Source organism: Heloderma suspectum, chromosome 13 (assembly GCF_057233095.1).
Source record: "Heloderma suspectum isolate Gila_16-S chromosome 13, 16-S_ref, whole genome shotgun sequence".
Taxonomy (NCBI): domain Eukaryota; kingdom Metazoa; phylum Chordata; class Lepidosauria; order Squamata; family Helodermatidae; genus Heloderma; species Heloderma suspectum.
This window is the reverse complement of record NC_139470.1, coordinates 18,631,302-18,643,732: the sequence shown is the minus strand read 5'-3', so window position 1 is coordinate 18,643,732 and position 12,431 is coordinate 18,631,302. Positions and strand designations below refer to the sequence as shown.

At 49.7% G+C, this 12,431-nt stretch overlaps 1 protein-coding gene across 1 annotated transcript in view; it reads right to left on the bottom strand.

Moving 5' to 3' along the window:
- Positions 1 to 3,374: 3,374 nt before the first annotated feature.
- Positions 3,375 to 12,431, bottom strand: part of LOC146336125 (carbonic anhydrase 15-like) — a 66,873-nt gene continuing 57,816 nt past the window's right edge. Inside the window, exons 12-15 of the mRNA XM_084819263.1 lie at positions 10,893 to 10,985; positions 9,390 to 9,456; positions 7,648 to 7,814; positions 3,375 to 4,000 (exon numbers count right to left, since the gene is read on the bottom strand). Coding sequence (XP_084675389.1) covers positions 3,788 to 4,000; positions 7,648 to 7,814; positions 9,390 to 9,456; positions 10,893 to 10,985 — 540 coding nt within the window. The 3' untranslated portion in view covers positions 3,375 to 3,787. The remainder of the gene's footprint in view (positions 4,001 to 7,647; positions 7,815 to 9,389; positions 9,457 to 10,892; positions 10,986 to 12,431) is intronic.

Below are 12,431 nucleotides of genomic sequence, written 5' to 3'. Positions count from 1 at the left end.
CCATTTTTCACAGCTATGCCCATATTGCATTTCAGCCCCTCTCAGCCTATAATTAGTCCCCTCTAAAAAAAGGTAAAGGTGTCCCCAACCAGTCGTGTCCGACTCTAGGGTGTGGTGCTCATCTCCATTTCTAAGCGGAAGAGCCAGCGCTGTCTGAAGACGCTTCCGTGGTCATGTGGCCGGCATGACTGAACACCGAGGTGCACGGAACGCTGTTACCTTTCCCACCGAAGTGGTACCTATTTATCTACTTGCAATTTCTTGCTTTCGAACTGCTAGGTTGGCAGGAGCTGGGACTGAAGATGGGAGCTCACTCCGTCATGCAGCACTCGGGTCTCGAACTGCTGTCCTGCTGACCTTCCGGTCTGCAGTTCAGCGTCTTAACCACTAAGCCACCGCGGCCCCTTAGTTCCCTCTAAAGGCCCATTAATTTATCATTGCTTGGCTTGATGGAACCAAGGCAGAAGCACAAGATGCCCCCCAGTGTGTGTGTGAGAGAGAGTGTGCACGTCTGAGCCGGGGGGGGGGGGGACGACCCCAGGCAGTAGAGGCTGGTGAGACTGTGAATCCATTCTGGGTTTCAATCAGAACCAGCCAGAACTCTAAAGGATCTGTCCAAAGTGCTGAACCCTATCCCCAAAATAGGTTCCCCACCTTGGATAGCTCCTTTAGAGTTCTGGCTGGTTCTGACTGAAACCCACAGTGGATGCACAGCCCCTCCAAAATCAGAGCCAGTGGCCTCAGGGTGTTCTGTACAGAGGTATATGATCCAAGGACACCCCAGCTGGGAATCCATCATCATCCTTGCTCACGGACTCATAGCACGCACATATCTTGCTATTATTGCTAAGCAACTGCAAGGTTAACATGCAAGATGTCCCTGTTTGACAGCTCCTATTTCAAGTCTCCCTTAAATCACAGCATAACATCAGGCACTCTTTGAAACGGCAGGCTCTGGCTTTTGCGGCTTGTTCAGTGACATCCTTTTCCCTCCCCCAACACCCCACCACCACCGCCACTTCCCCCAGTTTTTCTTCGTCCGCTTTGCTTCTTAGTTTGAGGAAGAGTTTCTGGTGCAGCCCAAACTTTTTCTCACTCTTTTTTGTGGCCGTTCTGGCCTCCTGAGTAAGCCAGGGGAACTGTCCAGCAGTAAGAGAGTCTAGTGGTGAGATGGAAAGGAGCTGTCCAGAAGGTAGCTAGAGTAGGAGAAGGTCTCTGGGAGCTATTGCATCGGAGGGTTCCAGGCTGACACTGAGCGTCTATATTCGCCAACCTTGCCAATGCACTAGTGTATTGCACACTATACTTGTGGTTTTAATGTTCTATATATTTTAAATTGTTTTATTGTGTGTTGTTTGGTTTTAATTTCTGTGAACCGCCCAGAGAGCTTCGGCTATTGGGCGGTATAGAAATGAAATAAATAAATAAATAAATACTTATGGCCGAGTTTCCTCTTTCTAAGTAGGACTCTGACATGCAGCTGCAATGCAGCTGACTGCCCTTGGGGCACATCAGCCCCATCAGGTGCTCTAATTCTTCAGGTTCCTTGGTGGGATACTGTCCTGGGGTGTGGACTCAGGGCACGGCCTGCATCAAGGGTAGCCATAACCAGGCACACCCAAGTTGGGGCCCACTGGCAGTAGCCCCTTGAATGAGCTCCTCCTCCCTGCTGTTATAGCCTCCTTGTTCACCTGCCTCTCGCTCTGGCCCAGACAAAGGTGACGGTGAGGAGGCAAAGCAGCAGCAGCACTCCCTGGCCCTCCGCTTGTCAAGCAAGCGAGTGGCCGCAATGATGAGGAAGAGGAAGAAGGCCAGCTGGTGACAATGGCAGTGGGAAGGGAGACTCACCGAGGGAGGGGCCCATTCTGGGTGTCTTCCCCAAGAGCCCCCCAAAACCTAGAACCAGTACTGATGGATGCCAAGCTGGAGACCCCAGGAGTAGCTGGCTGTGGATCGGGGGCTTTCCTCAAGAGTGACAAGCATGGAGCTATGAGCCCCTTAGCAGGCTATTCTTCAACACTGCAGGACAAGATATGGCAGATGAACACAGCAGAGAGAGTAAGCCCATCAGCCATGTGGTGAGAGGCTTGAAGCAGCAGTCCTTGATAGCAGGACCAGCGTCAACAGGCTACATGGTCAGGCACCTACCAAGGGCCCACACCCCAGCAGGCCCTGCTAACAAGAGCCCCTTGACCTTCCTCCTCCTCCTCCTCCCCACCAGTGCAACCTGCCTGTTCACTTCCCTCTCGTCTCGCTCTGGCACAGACAATGGTGGCTGTGAGAAGGAGGAGCAGTAGATACCATTGCCTACTTGCTCCCTGGCTCTCTGCCCATCAAGCAAGCAAGTGGTAGCAGTGATGAGAAGCTGGATGAGGAGCAAGAGTGGCTGGTGACAATGGCAGTGAGAATCACAGAATCATAGAACAGTAGGGTTGGACGGGGCCTACAAGGCCATCGAGTCCAACCCCCTGCTCAGTGCAGGAATCCAAGTCAGAGCAACCCTGACAGATGGCTGTCCAGCCTCGTCTTGAACGCCTCCAGTGTGGGAGAGCCCACCACCTCCCTAGGTCATGGGTTCCATTGTCGTATTGCTCTAACAGTCAGGAAGTTTTTCCTGATGTTCAGCCGGAATCTGGCTTCCTGTAACTTGAGCCCATGATTCCATGTCCAGCACTCTGGGATGATCAAGAAGAGATCCTGGCCTTCCTCTCTGTGACAGCCTTTCAAGTACTTGAACAGCGCTATCATATCTCCCCTCAGTCTTCTCTTCTCAAGGCTAAACATGCCCAGTTCTTTCAGTGTCTCCTCATAGGGCTTTGTTTCCAGTCCCCTGATCATCTCTGTTGCCCTCCTCTGAACCCTCTCCAGCTTGTCTGCATCCTTCTTAAAGTGCGGTGCCCAGAAGTGGACACAGTACTCCAGATGAGGCTTAACCAGGGCTGAGTAGAGGGGAACTAGTACTTCCTGGGATTTGGAAGCGATGCTTCTATTAATGCAGCCCAAAATAGCATTTGCCTTTTTTGCAGCCACATCACATTGTTGGCTCATATTCAGCCAAGAAGGTAGACTTACTAAGGGAGGGGGCCTATTGAGGGTGTCTTGCCCATGGAACCTCAAACACCTGGAGCTGGCCTGGTCTCAGGGGCTTTCTTTGGTGTTTCTGCCTCCTCTCTGGTCTTAGGATATACTGGCCTCCCTGATGGACTGATGTTTGCCACTGGAGGGAACAGCCTGACATAGACAGTGGAATTTAAATCACTCTCAGCAATTCATTCAGCAATTCAGCAGTACAACAAATTCCTACCATTACCATTACCACTGTGGTTAGACGTTTAATACTTCAGATCAGGAATAATTGAACTTGGACTCCATCGTGGAAAAATTAAGAACTCTGGGTTTATTTATCATAACTTCAATTTACATCATTTAAGCCTTTTTGTCACATTCTGATGAAAAGGTACATTGTGCGCCATGTTCTCATCTGTCACGGCAATTGGCAAAGGTGGAAGTTTGAACAATTCTAATCCCAACAGTGCGCAACTTGATGCATCAATTGTGTGGCAGATGCCTCTGATGTCAGCAGAAACTACTCATGCGTTGAGCACATGTATGTCTTAGCAGAATGAAAGCTACTTTTCCAAAATCAACAAAATATAACCGTCTGGTGTTGGATTCATCCCTCCCTGCCGGTTTGTTTTCAACTCATGCGTCATTCAACTCAGTGGGTGGAAAAAGATCACAGTGAAGAAGCATGGATGTGAAGCCACCATGAACTACTAGTAGACAGCTAGGAGAGGCCAGAGAACTGGCCAGCCAAAAATGCCCAAAGCAGAGGAAAAAGTAGATTGGAAGTAAGTGGAAAGCCACAGCTGATGGTGGCATCTCTGGATGCGTAGACTTTGCGGCCATTAAGAGGTTGTGGAGGACGGAAATTGTTGGTCATTTTCATTGATGTAATTCCCACATTTTTGAAGTAAATAGTGCTCACAAACGCATTCAGCTGAATAAAGGAAAAAGAGAATACTTTGACAGTCATTAGTTGCTGCATGCAGACATAAGAACATAAGAAGAGCCATGCTGGATCAGACCAAGGGTCCATCTAGTCCAGCATTCTGTTCACACAGTGACCAGCCAGCTGCCCACAGGAAACCCACAAGTAGGACTTGAGTGCAACAGCACCCTCCCACCCATGTTCCCCAGCAACTGGTGTACAGTGGCATATTGCCTCTGATACTAGAGGTAGCACATAGCCACCAGGACTAGTAGCCATTGATAGCCTTCTCCTCCAGAAATTTGTCTAACCCCCTTTTAAAGCCATCCAAAGTGATTTCCATCGGACAGCATTACAGGGGCCAAACTTCCGGGGAACTTGCCTTGTTTTTGGTCAGGCGTATGATCTTTGCAATATCAAGCTTTCATCGAGCTCAGCGGAAATGGCCTCCTGAAATTCTCCCCTGCTTTTGTGGATGATTTTACCAAATACTAACCAGGGAGAGGAGAAATTGGCCAACCGTTTCTCATAAGCAGGTCTCACCATTAACAGTGGTGGTAGCACAGCTTCTTTCTTTTATTTCCTGCGGCTTTCCTCACAGTACGCGTTGTGCATTGTGGGGGGGATGAATTTTCTCTGCAGCAATATATAATTCTGAGCTATCCCTGTTCGTAATGCAAAGTTTTTAGTGGTGGCTTTTAAGACCCATTAGCTCTGCAGAAGACCTGCTCCTGGTGGAGATGAAAACTGTGAGAATGGGTTTGTTGATATGGATCAACAAACCAGAGAGCCAGTGAGAGCCAGCATGGTGTAGTGGCTACAGTGTTGGACCGGGAGCCAGGAGATCTGGGTTCTAGACCCCGCTCAGCCATGGAAGCTCACTGGGTGACTTTGGGCCAGTCACAGACTCTCAGCCCAACCTACCTCACAGGGTTGTTGTTGTGGGGATGAAATGGAGAGGAGGATTATTATGTACACTGCCTTGGGTTCCTTAAGGGGGAAAAAAGGTAGGACATAAATGTAATAAATCAACCCAGCGGCTTGAATGCTGGGGCTCTCCTTGGGAGCATAGCAATGGGGCCTGTCACAACAAGCACTTATACTTCAGAATTTAGCGCTACGTCACTGCTCAAGGGGCAGCGGCCTCATGTCAGGAATTATTCTGAGCGTGTGGAGATAGTTAGCAGCTCAGATTCAGAATGGGAACAGCCAGAACTGGGGGAGGTTTCCTCCCTAGTGAGCTCAGATATGGATAGGCGCTCTTCTCAGGAACTTGGCTTGCAGATGGCTTGACTTGAAGCCCCCTCCCTTTCCTCCCCCATGAGAACCCACGTCTCGGAGGAGGAGGAGAGCGTGGGGTGTGACCTGAGGGATGCTCAAGTCCGGTGCAGAGCGAAGCAGGAAAAGTTAGAGGCGGAGCTCAGACGTTCCACCCGGTTGGCTCTGCATGATAGCTTATGTAGGGGGGCACAACTGTAAGGGAGGGGCATTTCCCCCTAAGTTATATTCTGGCCGGCAAGTTCTTGTTCAAACTGCTGGCAATGTCTCTGATTCCCACTTGGCTCCTCTGTTGATATTTGCAATTATGTGGAGTAGCTGTTTTCCTTTGTAGCCTGAGAGTCTCCAAAGATTTGCATTTGTAAGGAACCTGGTAGCTTACGAATAAAGTCGTGAGCCTGAAGCCTGGTGCCTCGGAGTGTGCGATTGCCAATGGAGAGAACCGAGGGACCTGACACCTCATGTACACATGCACACAGATCAGTGAAGGCTGGTGGCTCTGATTTCAATAGGGCTGGGAATCCATTCTGGGTTTCAGTCAGAACCAGCCAGAACTCTGAAGGAGCTATCCAAGCTGCTGAACCTATTTGGGGCTAGGGTTCAACACCTTGGGTAGGTCCTTCAGAGCTCTGGCTGGTTCTGACTGAAACCCATAATAAAGTTCAGAAGCTTGGATAGCACCTTCAGAGTTCTGGCGGGTTCTGACTGAAACCCAGAATAAGGTTCAGCAGCTTGGGTAGCTCCTTCAGAGTTCTGATGGGTTCTGACTGAAACCCAGAATAAGGTTCAGCAGCTTGGATAGCTCCTTCAGAGTTCTGGCAGGTTCTGACTGAAACCCAGAATAAGGTTCAGCAGCTTGGGTAGCTCCTTCAGAGCTCTGGCTGGTTCTGACTGAAACCCAGAATAAGGTTCAGCAGCTTGGGTAGCTCCTTCAGAGCTCTGGCAGGTTCTGACTGAAACCCAGAATAAGGTTCAGCAGCTTGGGTAGCTCCTTCAGAGCTCTGGCTGGTTCTGACTGAAACCCAGAATAAGGTTCAGCAGCTTGGATAGCGAGTTCTGGCAGGTTCTGACTGAAACCCAGAATAAGGTTCAGCAGCTTGGGTAGCTCCTTCAGAGCTCTGGCTGATTCTGACTGAACCCCAGAATAAGGTTCAGCAGCTTGGGTAGCTCCTTCAGAGTTCTGGTGGGTTCTGACTGAAACCCAGAATGGAATCACAGCCCCACTGAAACTGGAACCTTCAGCCTTCACTGACACAGATAAACACACATGCACAGGAACATCCCAAAGATCTGGATAGAGATCACTCTTTCCTTCCCTCCATCTATGAGGATAGCTGGGTGGGGCAATGGAGAGCCTTCTCTTGACCTCCTTTCCAAACAGTCCTGAAACAGTGATCTGTATCAGGATTGCTGGGGGAGTGAAACTGATGGTGGTGGTGAAGGGACCATGGCCATCTGGTAAGGGTTTCACTGGCTCCACCAGCTATGGAGTGGAGCTGCCTTCCATGGGGGACTTTGCTGGCTCCATTGCTGAGCTACCAGTGCCTGGGGGAGCTTCGCCAGCTTCTCCACCACTTCCACCCAGGCTGCAATTCTTGAGGAACCCACCAAGGGACTGCCAAGGACCCCACAAAACCTGACACCCGCTCTGGCAGTGGGGCCTCCGCTGTTCCCAAGGCCCTGGCACATGCCCAACCTTGCCACCCTCCGTACTGGAGCGAAGACGAAAATCAACAACACTGAAATGTGGATAGGAACACACGAATCAGCAAAAACCCAGCTCACTGAAGTTCTCCAAGTTCCATCTCGAAGTTCGTTCTGACTCAAGTCCATATCAGATTGAGAGCTTGGCTTTTTTTCCCTTTCACACGAAAATCCATGTGTATTTTCATGCACATTTTTCCAACTGTGTGCATCGATTGTGTGCATCTTTGAAAGGTGCGCATTCTCCTCCCATTGATTAAAGCATTTTTATACGCATTTTCCAAACATACGCATTTATTCATGTGCATTTTTCAACTAGCTGTCGAATGCAATGATTTATTTATGTATGTATGTATTTATTTCATTTCTTTACCGCCCAATAGCCAAAGCTCTCTGGGCAGGTCACAAAAATTAAAACCAAAAAGCACACAGTAAAACACTATTAAAAAATTTGGTCCACAAGTCACATTGCAACTTCGGGAAACTTCAATCGTAAGTTGCATCCGAGTCTGTGTTTGGTCTGGAAGGTGCAAACTGGGTAAATCCTGATCAAAAGTGAATTTCTCATTCATCCCTAAATGTGGGTGATTTTAATTGAGGGTAGGAAATTTCGGGGGGGGGGGGTCTGTCAAAGTGTCAGTACACTGGCATGGAATCTTTCGTTTCTGTCTTACCTGCTGCTTGCTGATTGGGATCTCTTCTTCAAACACAGTCCACGTGACCACTTCTTCACAGCTTGGGGTGGTGAGAGAACCCTTGTAGCGGTAATATTTGGAGAGTGAGGCCATGTTGGGGAGAAGGTTGCTCAGAGAAAATGTGGATGCCAACTCGACATAGTCGTCTAGGCAAAGAAACAGAAATGGCCGATGGAAAGGGAAGAGCTCCATTCCATGTTTTATGCAAGATGGGAAGGAGGCAACTACGAAGAGACTAGCTGTCAGCAATGCACCTAATAACCAGCACCGCTACGGCTGCATGCCATAATACTACAAATGGGTTTAGCCAGCCCAACTGGGCTTCTCATAGATCTGCTACGGATCAGATAGTGGCAGTATTAGACCAGAGAACAGAGAGGATATAGAATGCTTGTGTGTGTCGCTTTCTGCAGGCAGGAACCAATCGGTACAGACTACCAGCCAAGATATAATATGCATTTCATTCACATTCATAACCAAGCTGGGAGTTCTCAAAACCCTTCCCCTCTTCTACACAGGCCTGATCGAGCTTCTGGGACCCAGCAACCCCGCAAGATCCACCAGGGACACCTGCCCTGGATCCCACTTTTAATTTTTTCCCCAGTGATCAGTGCCAAACAGCCACCAGTTTGCAATTTCCCCACAATGCCCTTGATGCAGCACTGATCTAAGGCACTGTGGGAGATAAACTGGTGGCCACCTGGCACCAACCAGAGCTGCTGATTGGAGGAGCACCACTGCCATGGGGTAAGTCCACCAGGCTGACCATTGGCATAGGAAGGGGCCCAATACTGAGGGTAAGGATGTGCAAACCCATCCCCATCCGGGTTCTCCGGGCACCCATCCAGCCCCTGCCCCTGCTCACCGGTCCCCGGACTGCACTCAAGCCCCTCCCACACTCGGCAAGAAGACCACACTCACCCCAGTGGCGTTGTCAAGCTCCGTGATCACAATTTTTTGAAAAATAAAATGTCAATCGTAAAATGCGCATATTTGCATGTGTGCAAAAATGCATGTGTTGTGAATGCACATTTTCGCACATACACAAATATGCGCATTCCCAAAATGTGCATTTCGCATACGCGACGATGCGCGTTTGCGAAATGCACATTTCTGCCCATACGCAAATATGCTCATCTTTGCAATGGCCACGTTATTTCTCAAAAAATGGCGACTGTGAAGCTTGAGGAGGCCACTGGGGTGAGTGTAGGCCATTCGCCTAGTGTGAGCAGGGGCGAGCAGGGGCAGGCACTTGGCAAGCAGGGCTTGGGGTTGCGGGCAGGGGCAGTTCCGCCAGATTCCCAAACAGAATAGGGCATCTGCGCCATCCCTAACTGAGGTCCCCACAACCTAGGAACAAGCCCTGCCACTATCAAGAACTGGCTGTTACTGCCATCAGCCAGCCCCTGAGTTCACCTGCAGCTACTTTTGTCTGCTCCGCTCCCTCCAGAGTGAACAACCTGGAACCTGGACTATGTCATTAACTCTGAACAGCCCAGAAGAGTCTGCCAGGACAGAACCCCATTTTGTCCCTCCTCTTATGTTACAGCTTTGTGATAGCTTTATTCCATCCTATAGGAAGAGACTGAGAAAATCTCCAGCGATCAGACTGGAACGGTGAGGGAACAAAAGGGGAGAATAAATCATCCTAATCATGGCAAGAAGTGATGGATTCACCAAATCAAAGTGTTTCAAGTGCTCGCCTCGGACTTGATGCACACCTGCATGAGAGATGTTTTTCAGACCTGCTACAATCGTGTTGTAATTGGTGTTATCGGTATCAGATACCTGCGTCACAAAAAGAAGAGTTAAAATCTACTCTGTGTCTCTGCCCCAAATCACTGGACTAGAGGCACCACTTCCATGGTTCCACAAGTTCAAAATTATCCAAGCTTATCTTTACCACACCAAAAAATTCACACCTGCTGTCAAGGTTCCACTTATGACCTGGACCCCTTGAGCAACTCCGTAAAGATCTCCTGCCTCCTTAAGAGTCCCACCTTCCTTTTTTCAGCTTCCCCTTCCCAGTAACATGGGGTTTAGGCTGTAGACATGGGGTGACAGACGCTCTAGACACAGGATTTAACCACAACAGTTTACTAGTGGATTAAAAGCAAACAAATTACAACTACAGGTATTTACACAACAGAGCTGAGTGATACAAAAGGCCTTAAAAGAAAACACAAGTTACAAAACACAAGTTCCTTTACCCTAGCTGTCCTTAGATTTTTCTAGGCTACTTCTTCCTGCTCGCTTGCCAGACTCTGCTCTCACTCCAGGAACTGGCTGACTCTCCTCAGCTGTTGCTCTGGCTGCAGCCTGGTCTTTTGGGATCCTTACTGGCTCTCTCTCGCTCTCGCTCTACCCCCCCCCCCTTATATACCCTCCTCCCAGCAAAACCGAAAGTACTGTCTCAACCGGGAAGAAATGAAACTCTTGTGCAGAAATTAAACTGACACTTAACCGGAGAAATGAAGCTACTCCTCTCAGGGTTACCCCCTCCCAACAGAAAACTCCAGGCCTCTAAGCCTGACCATTTTTCCCATTGCCTCTGCAGGCCTCAAACCTTCACACCCACTCACAGCACTCACTGACAAGACTCAATCTGACACTCAGAGATGCAAAACCCCACACGCTTCCCATTCACTCAGCCAACCATGATGAGCACAAATCACAAATGATCCCCTGTGGTTACAACCAGCCACTAGCCACATACGTGACGTCAGGCTTGCCAACCGACCAAGCAACGTGGAGAATGGCCAAACACATCTTTCTCAGCCATTCAAGGCCACTAGCTATGGCTTACTCCATCTTTCGGCTCGAGTTCTACAAACACTTCCTCCCTACCTGCCCACCCCACTCCCTCCCTATCTGCCCACCCCACTAGCTATGACTCACTCCATCTCTCGGCTCAAGTTCTACAAACACTTCCTTCCTACCTGCCCACCCCGCTTCCTCCCTACCTGCCCACCCCACTTCTTCCCTACCTGCCCACCCCACTTCTTCCCTATCTGCCCACCCAACTTCTTCCCTATCTGCCCACCCCACTAGCTATGGCTCACTCCATCTCTCGGCTCAAGTTCTATGAACACTTCCTCCCTATCTGCCCACCCCCAGCTCTCACTCAGAGAGAATCCCACTTCTACCCACCAAGAGGCTCCCACCCTGGGCAAAAGAAGCAACTCTAACACACTGAGCCCTTAATACTCCATCTCTTGCCATACCTTAAACAAGAAGCTCAAGACAGCAAGTCCATTTGGGTGCCCTTTGGCTTCATTGGTGGTTTTGTATTTGGTGTTCATGTGAACAAGGTGCATCTGCAGGAAAAGAAGGAAAGTGTTACGAGTGGCGCCTCAAACAAAAGGTTTCAGTGTGGGGTGCTCAGTGGGGGCCGGTGGCTCTGATTTCAGTGGGGCTGTGACTCTGCTCTGGGCTTCAGGCAGACCGAGCCAGAACACTAAAGGAGCTATCCAAGATGCTGAACCCATGGGGGGGCAAGGGTTCAGCACCTTGGGTAGCTGCTTTAGAGTTCTGACTGGTTCTGACTGAAATCCTGAGCGGATTCCCAGCCCCACTGAAATCAGAGCCACCAGCCTCCACTGGGAGTGCTCCTCTTCACCCTTCCAGCCAGCCCGCCAGCCAGACCCACCTCCATGATACTCCAATCCATTTCCCCTCCCATCTGGCTTTTCATTTCCCATCCCAAATAGTCAGCTCACATTCTGGGGCCGCCGAGCGGGCTCAGCCCTCATTGGGTTTAGTTGTCCCCCTTCCCCCTAAATATTTTTTTAAAAAAAACATTCTGCAAATTTAGAATTTCCCCTGATCTGCTCATACCTTCCTCATGTGCATGGGTGGTGCTGTTTTGGCTACGTAAGCAACAACACTCATAGGCTGAACATTGGAAATAAAAGGAATGTTTCTGAGCCTTTGATCCAGACAGGGCCCTTTGTGATATTCAGCTGCCCGTTGCAATTGCATCAACAGGGACAGGCCCAAGGGGCTTACTGGGCATGTACGGAAAGCACACAATCGGTCCCAAGATGTCCAGTGCAATACCATTCAAACCCCACCCACCTATTGATGGTCCAGCACAATACCATTCAAACCCCACCCACCTGTAGTGGAAATGCAGAAGACCACTGTATTCCAAGGAGTTAGTGGTGCACCAGTTCTCTTGCCCATGTCTAGAGTGCCGTTGTGCCTGTTTGTTGAGCTGATGGTGGGAGTAACTATGCTAGTTCCCAGGTTTAAGGCTGGTAGATAAGGCCTTTGGCAAGATGTCAAGGCCAGCTGAGAGCGGAGATGGGAGCGACCTGTGTTGGGCTGCCTGCCTGCTAACTGTTGAGGTTGGTTGTTCTCCAGTCTACAAGAATGTAGAATGAATGAAGTCATGGGACCAAGTCCAGAATGGGAGGGATCAAGGAGATAGTATATGATTCCCTGGGACCCTCCCAATTCTGAACCTCTCAGCAGCCCGATCCTGAAGTGGTGCTGAGGGCCAGCTGTTAAAGGTTGTCAAAAGAGGAAGGCCAGGATCTCTTCTCGATCACCCCAGAGTGCAGGAAAAGGAATAATGGGCTCAAGTTGCAGGAATCCAGATTCCAGCTGAACAGCAGGAAAAACTTCCTGACTGTTAGAGCAATACAGCAGTGGAACCGATGACCTAGGGAGGTGGTGGGCTCTCCCACACTGGAGGCATTCAAGATGAGGCTGGACAGCCATCTGTCAGGGAAGCTCTGACTTGGATTCCTGCATTGAGC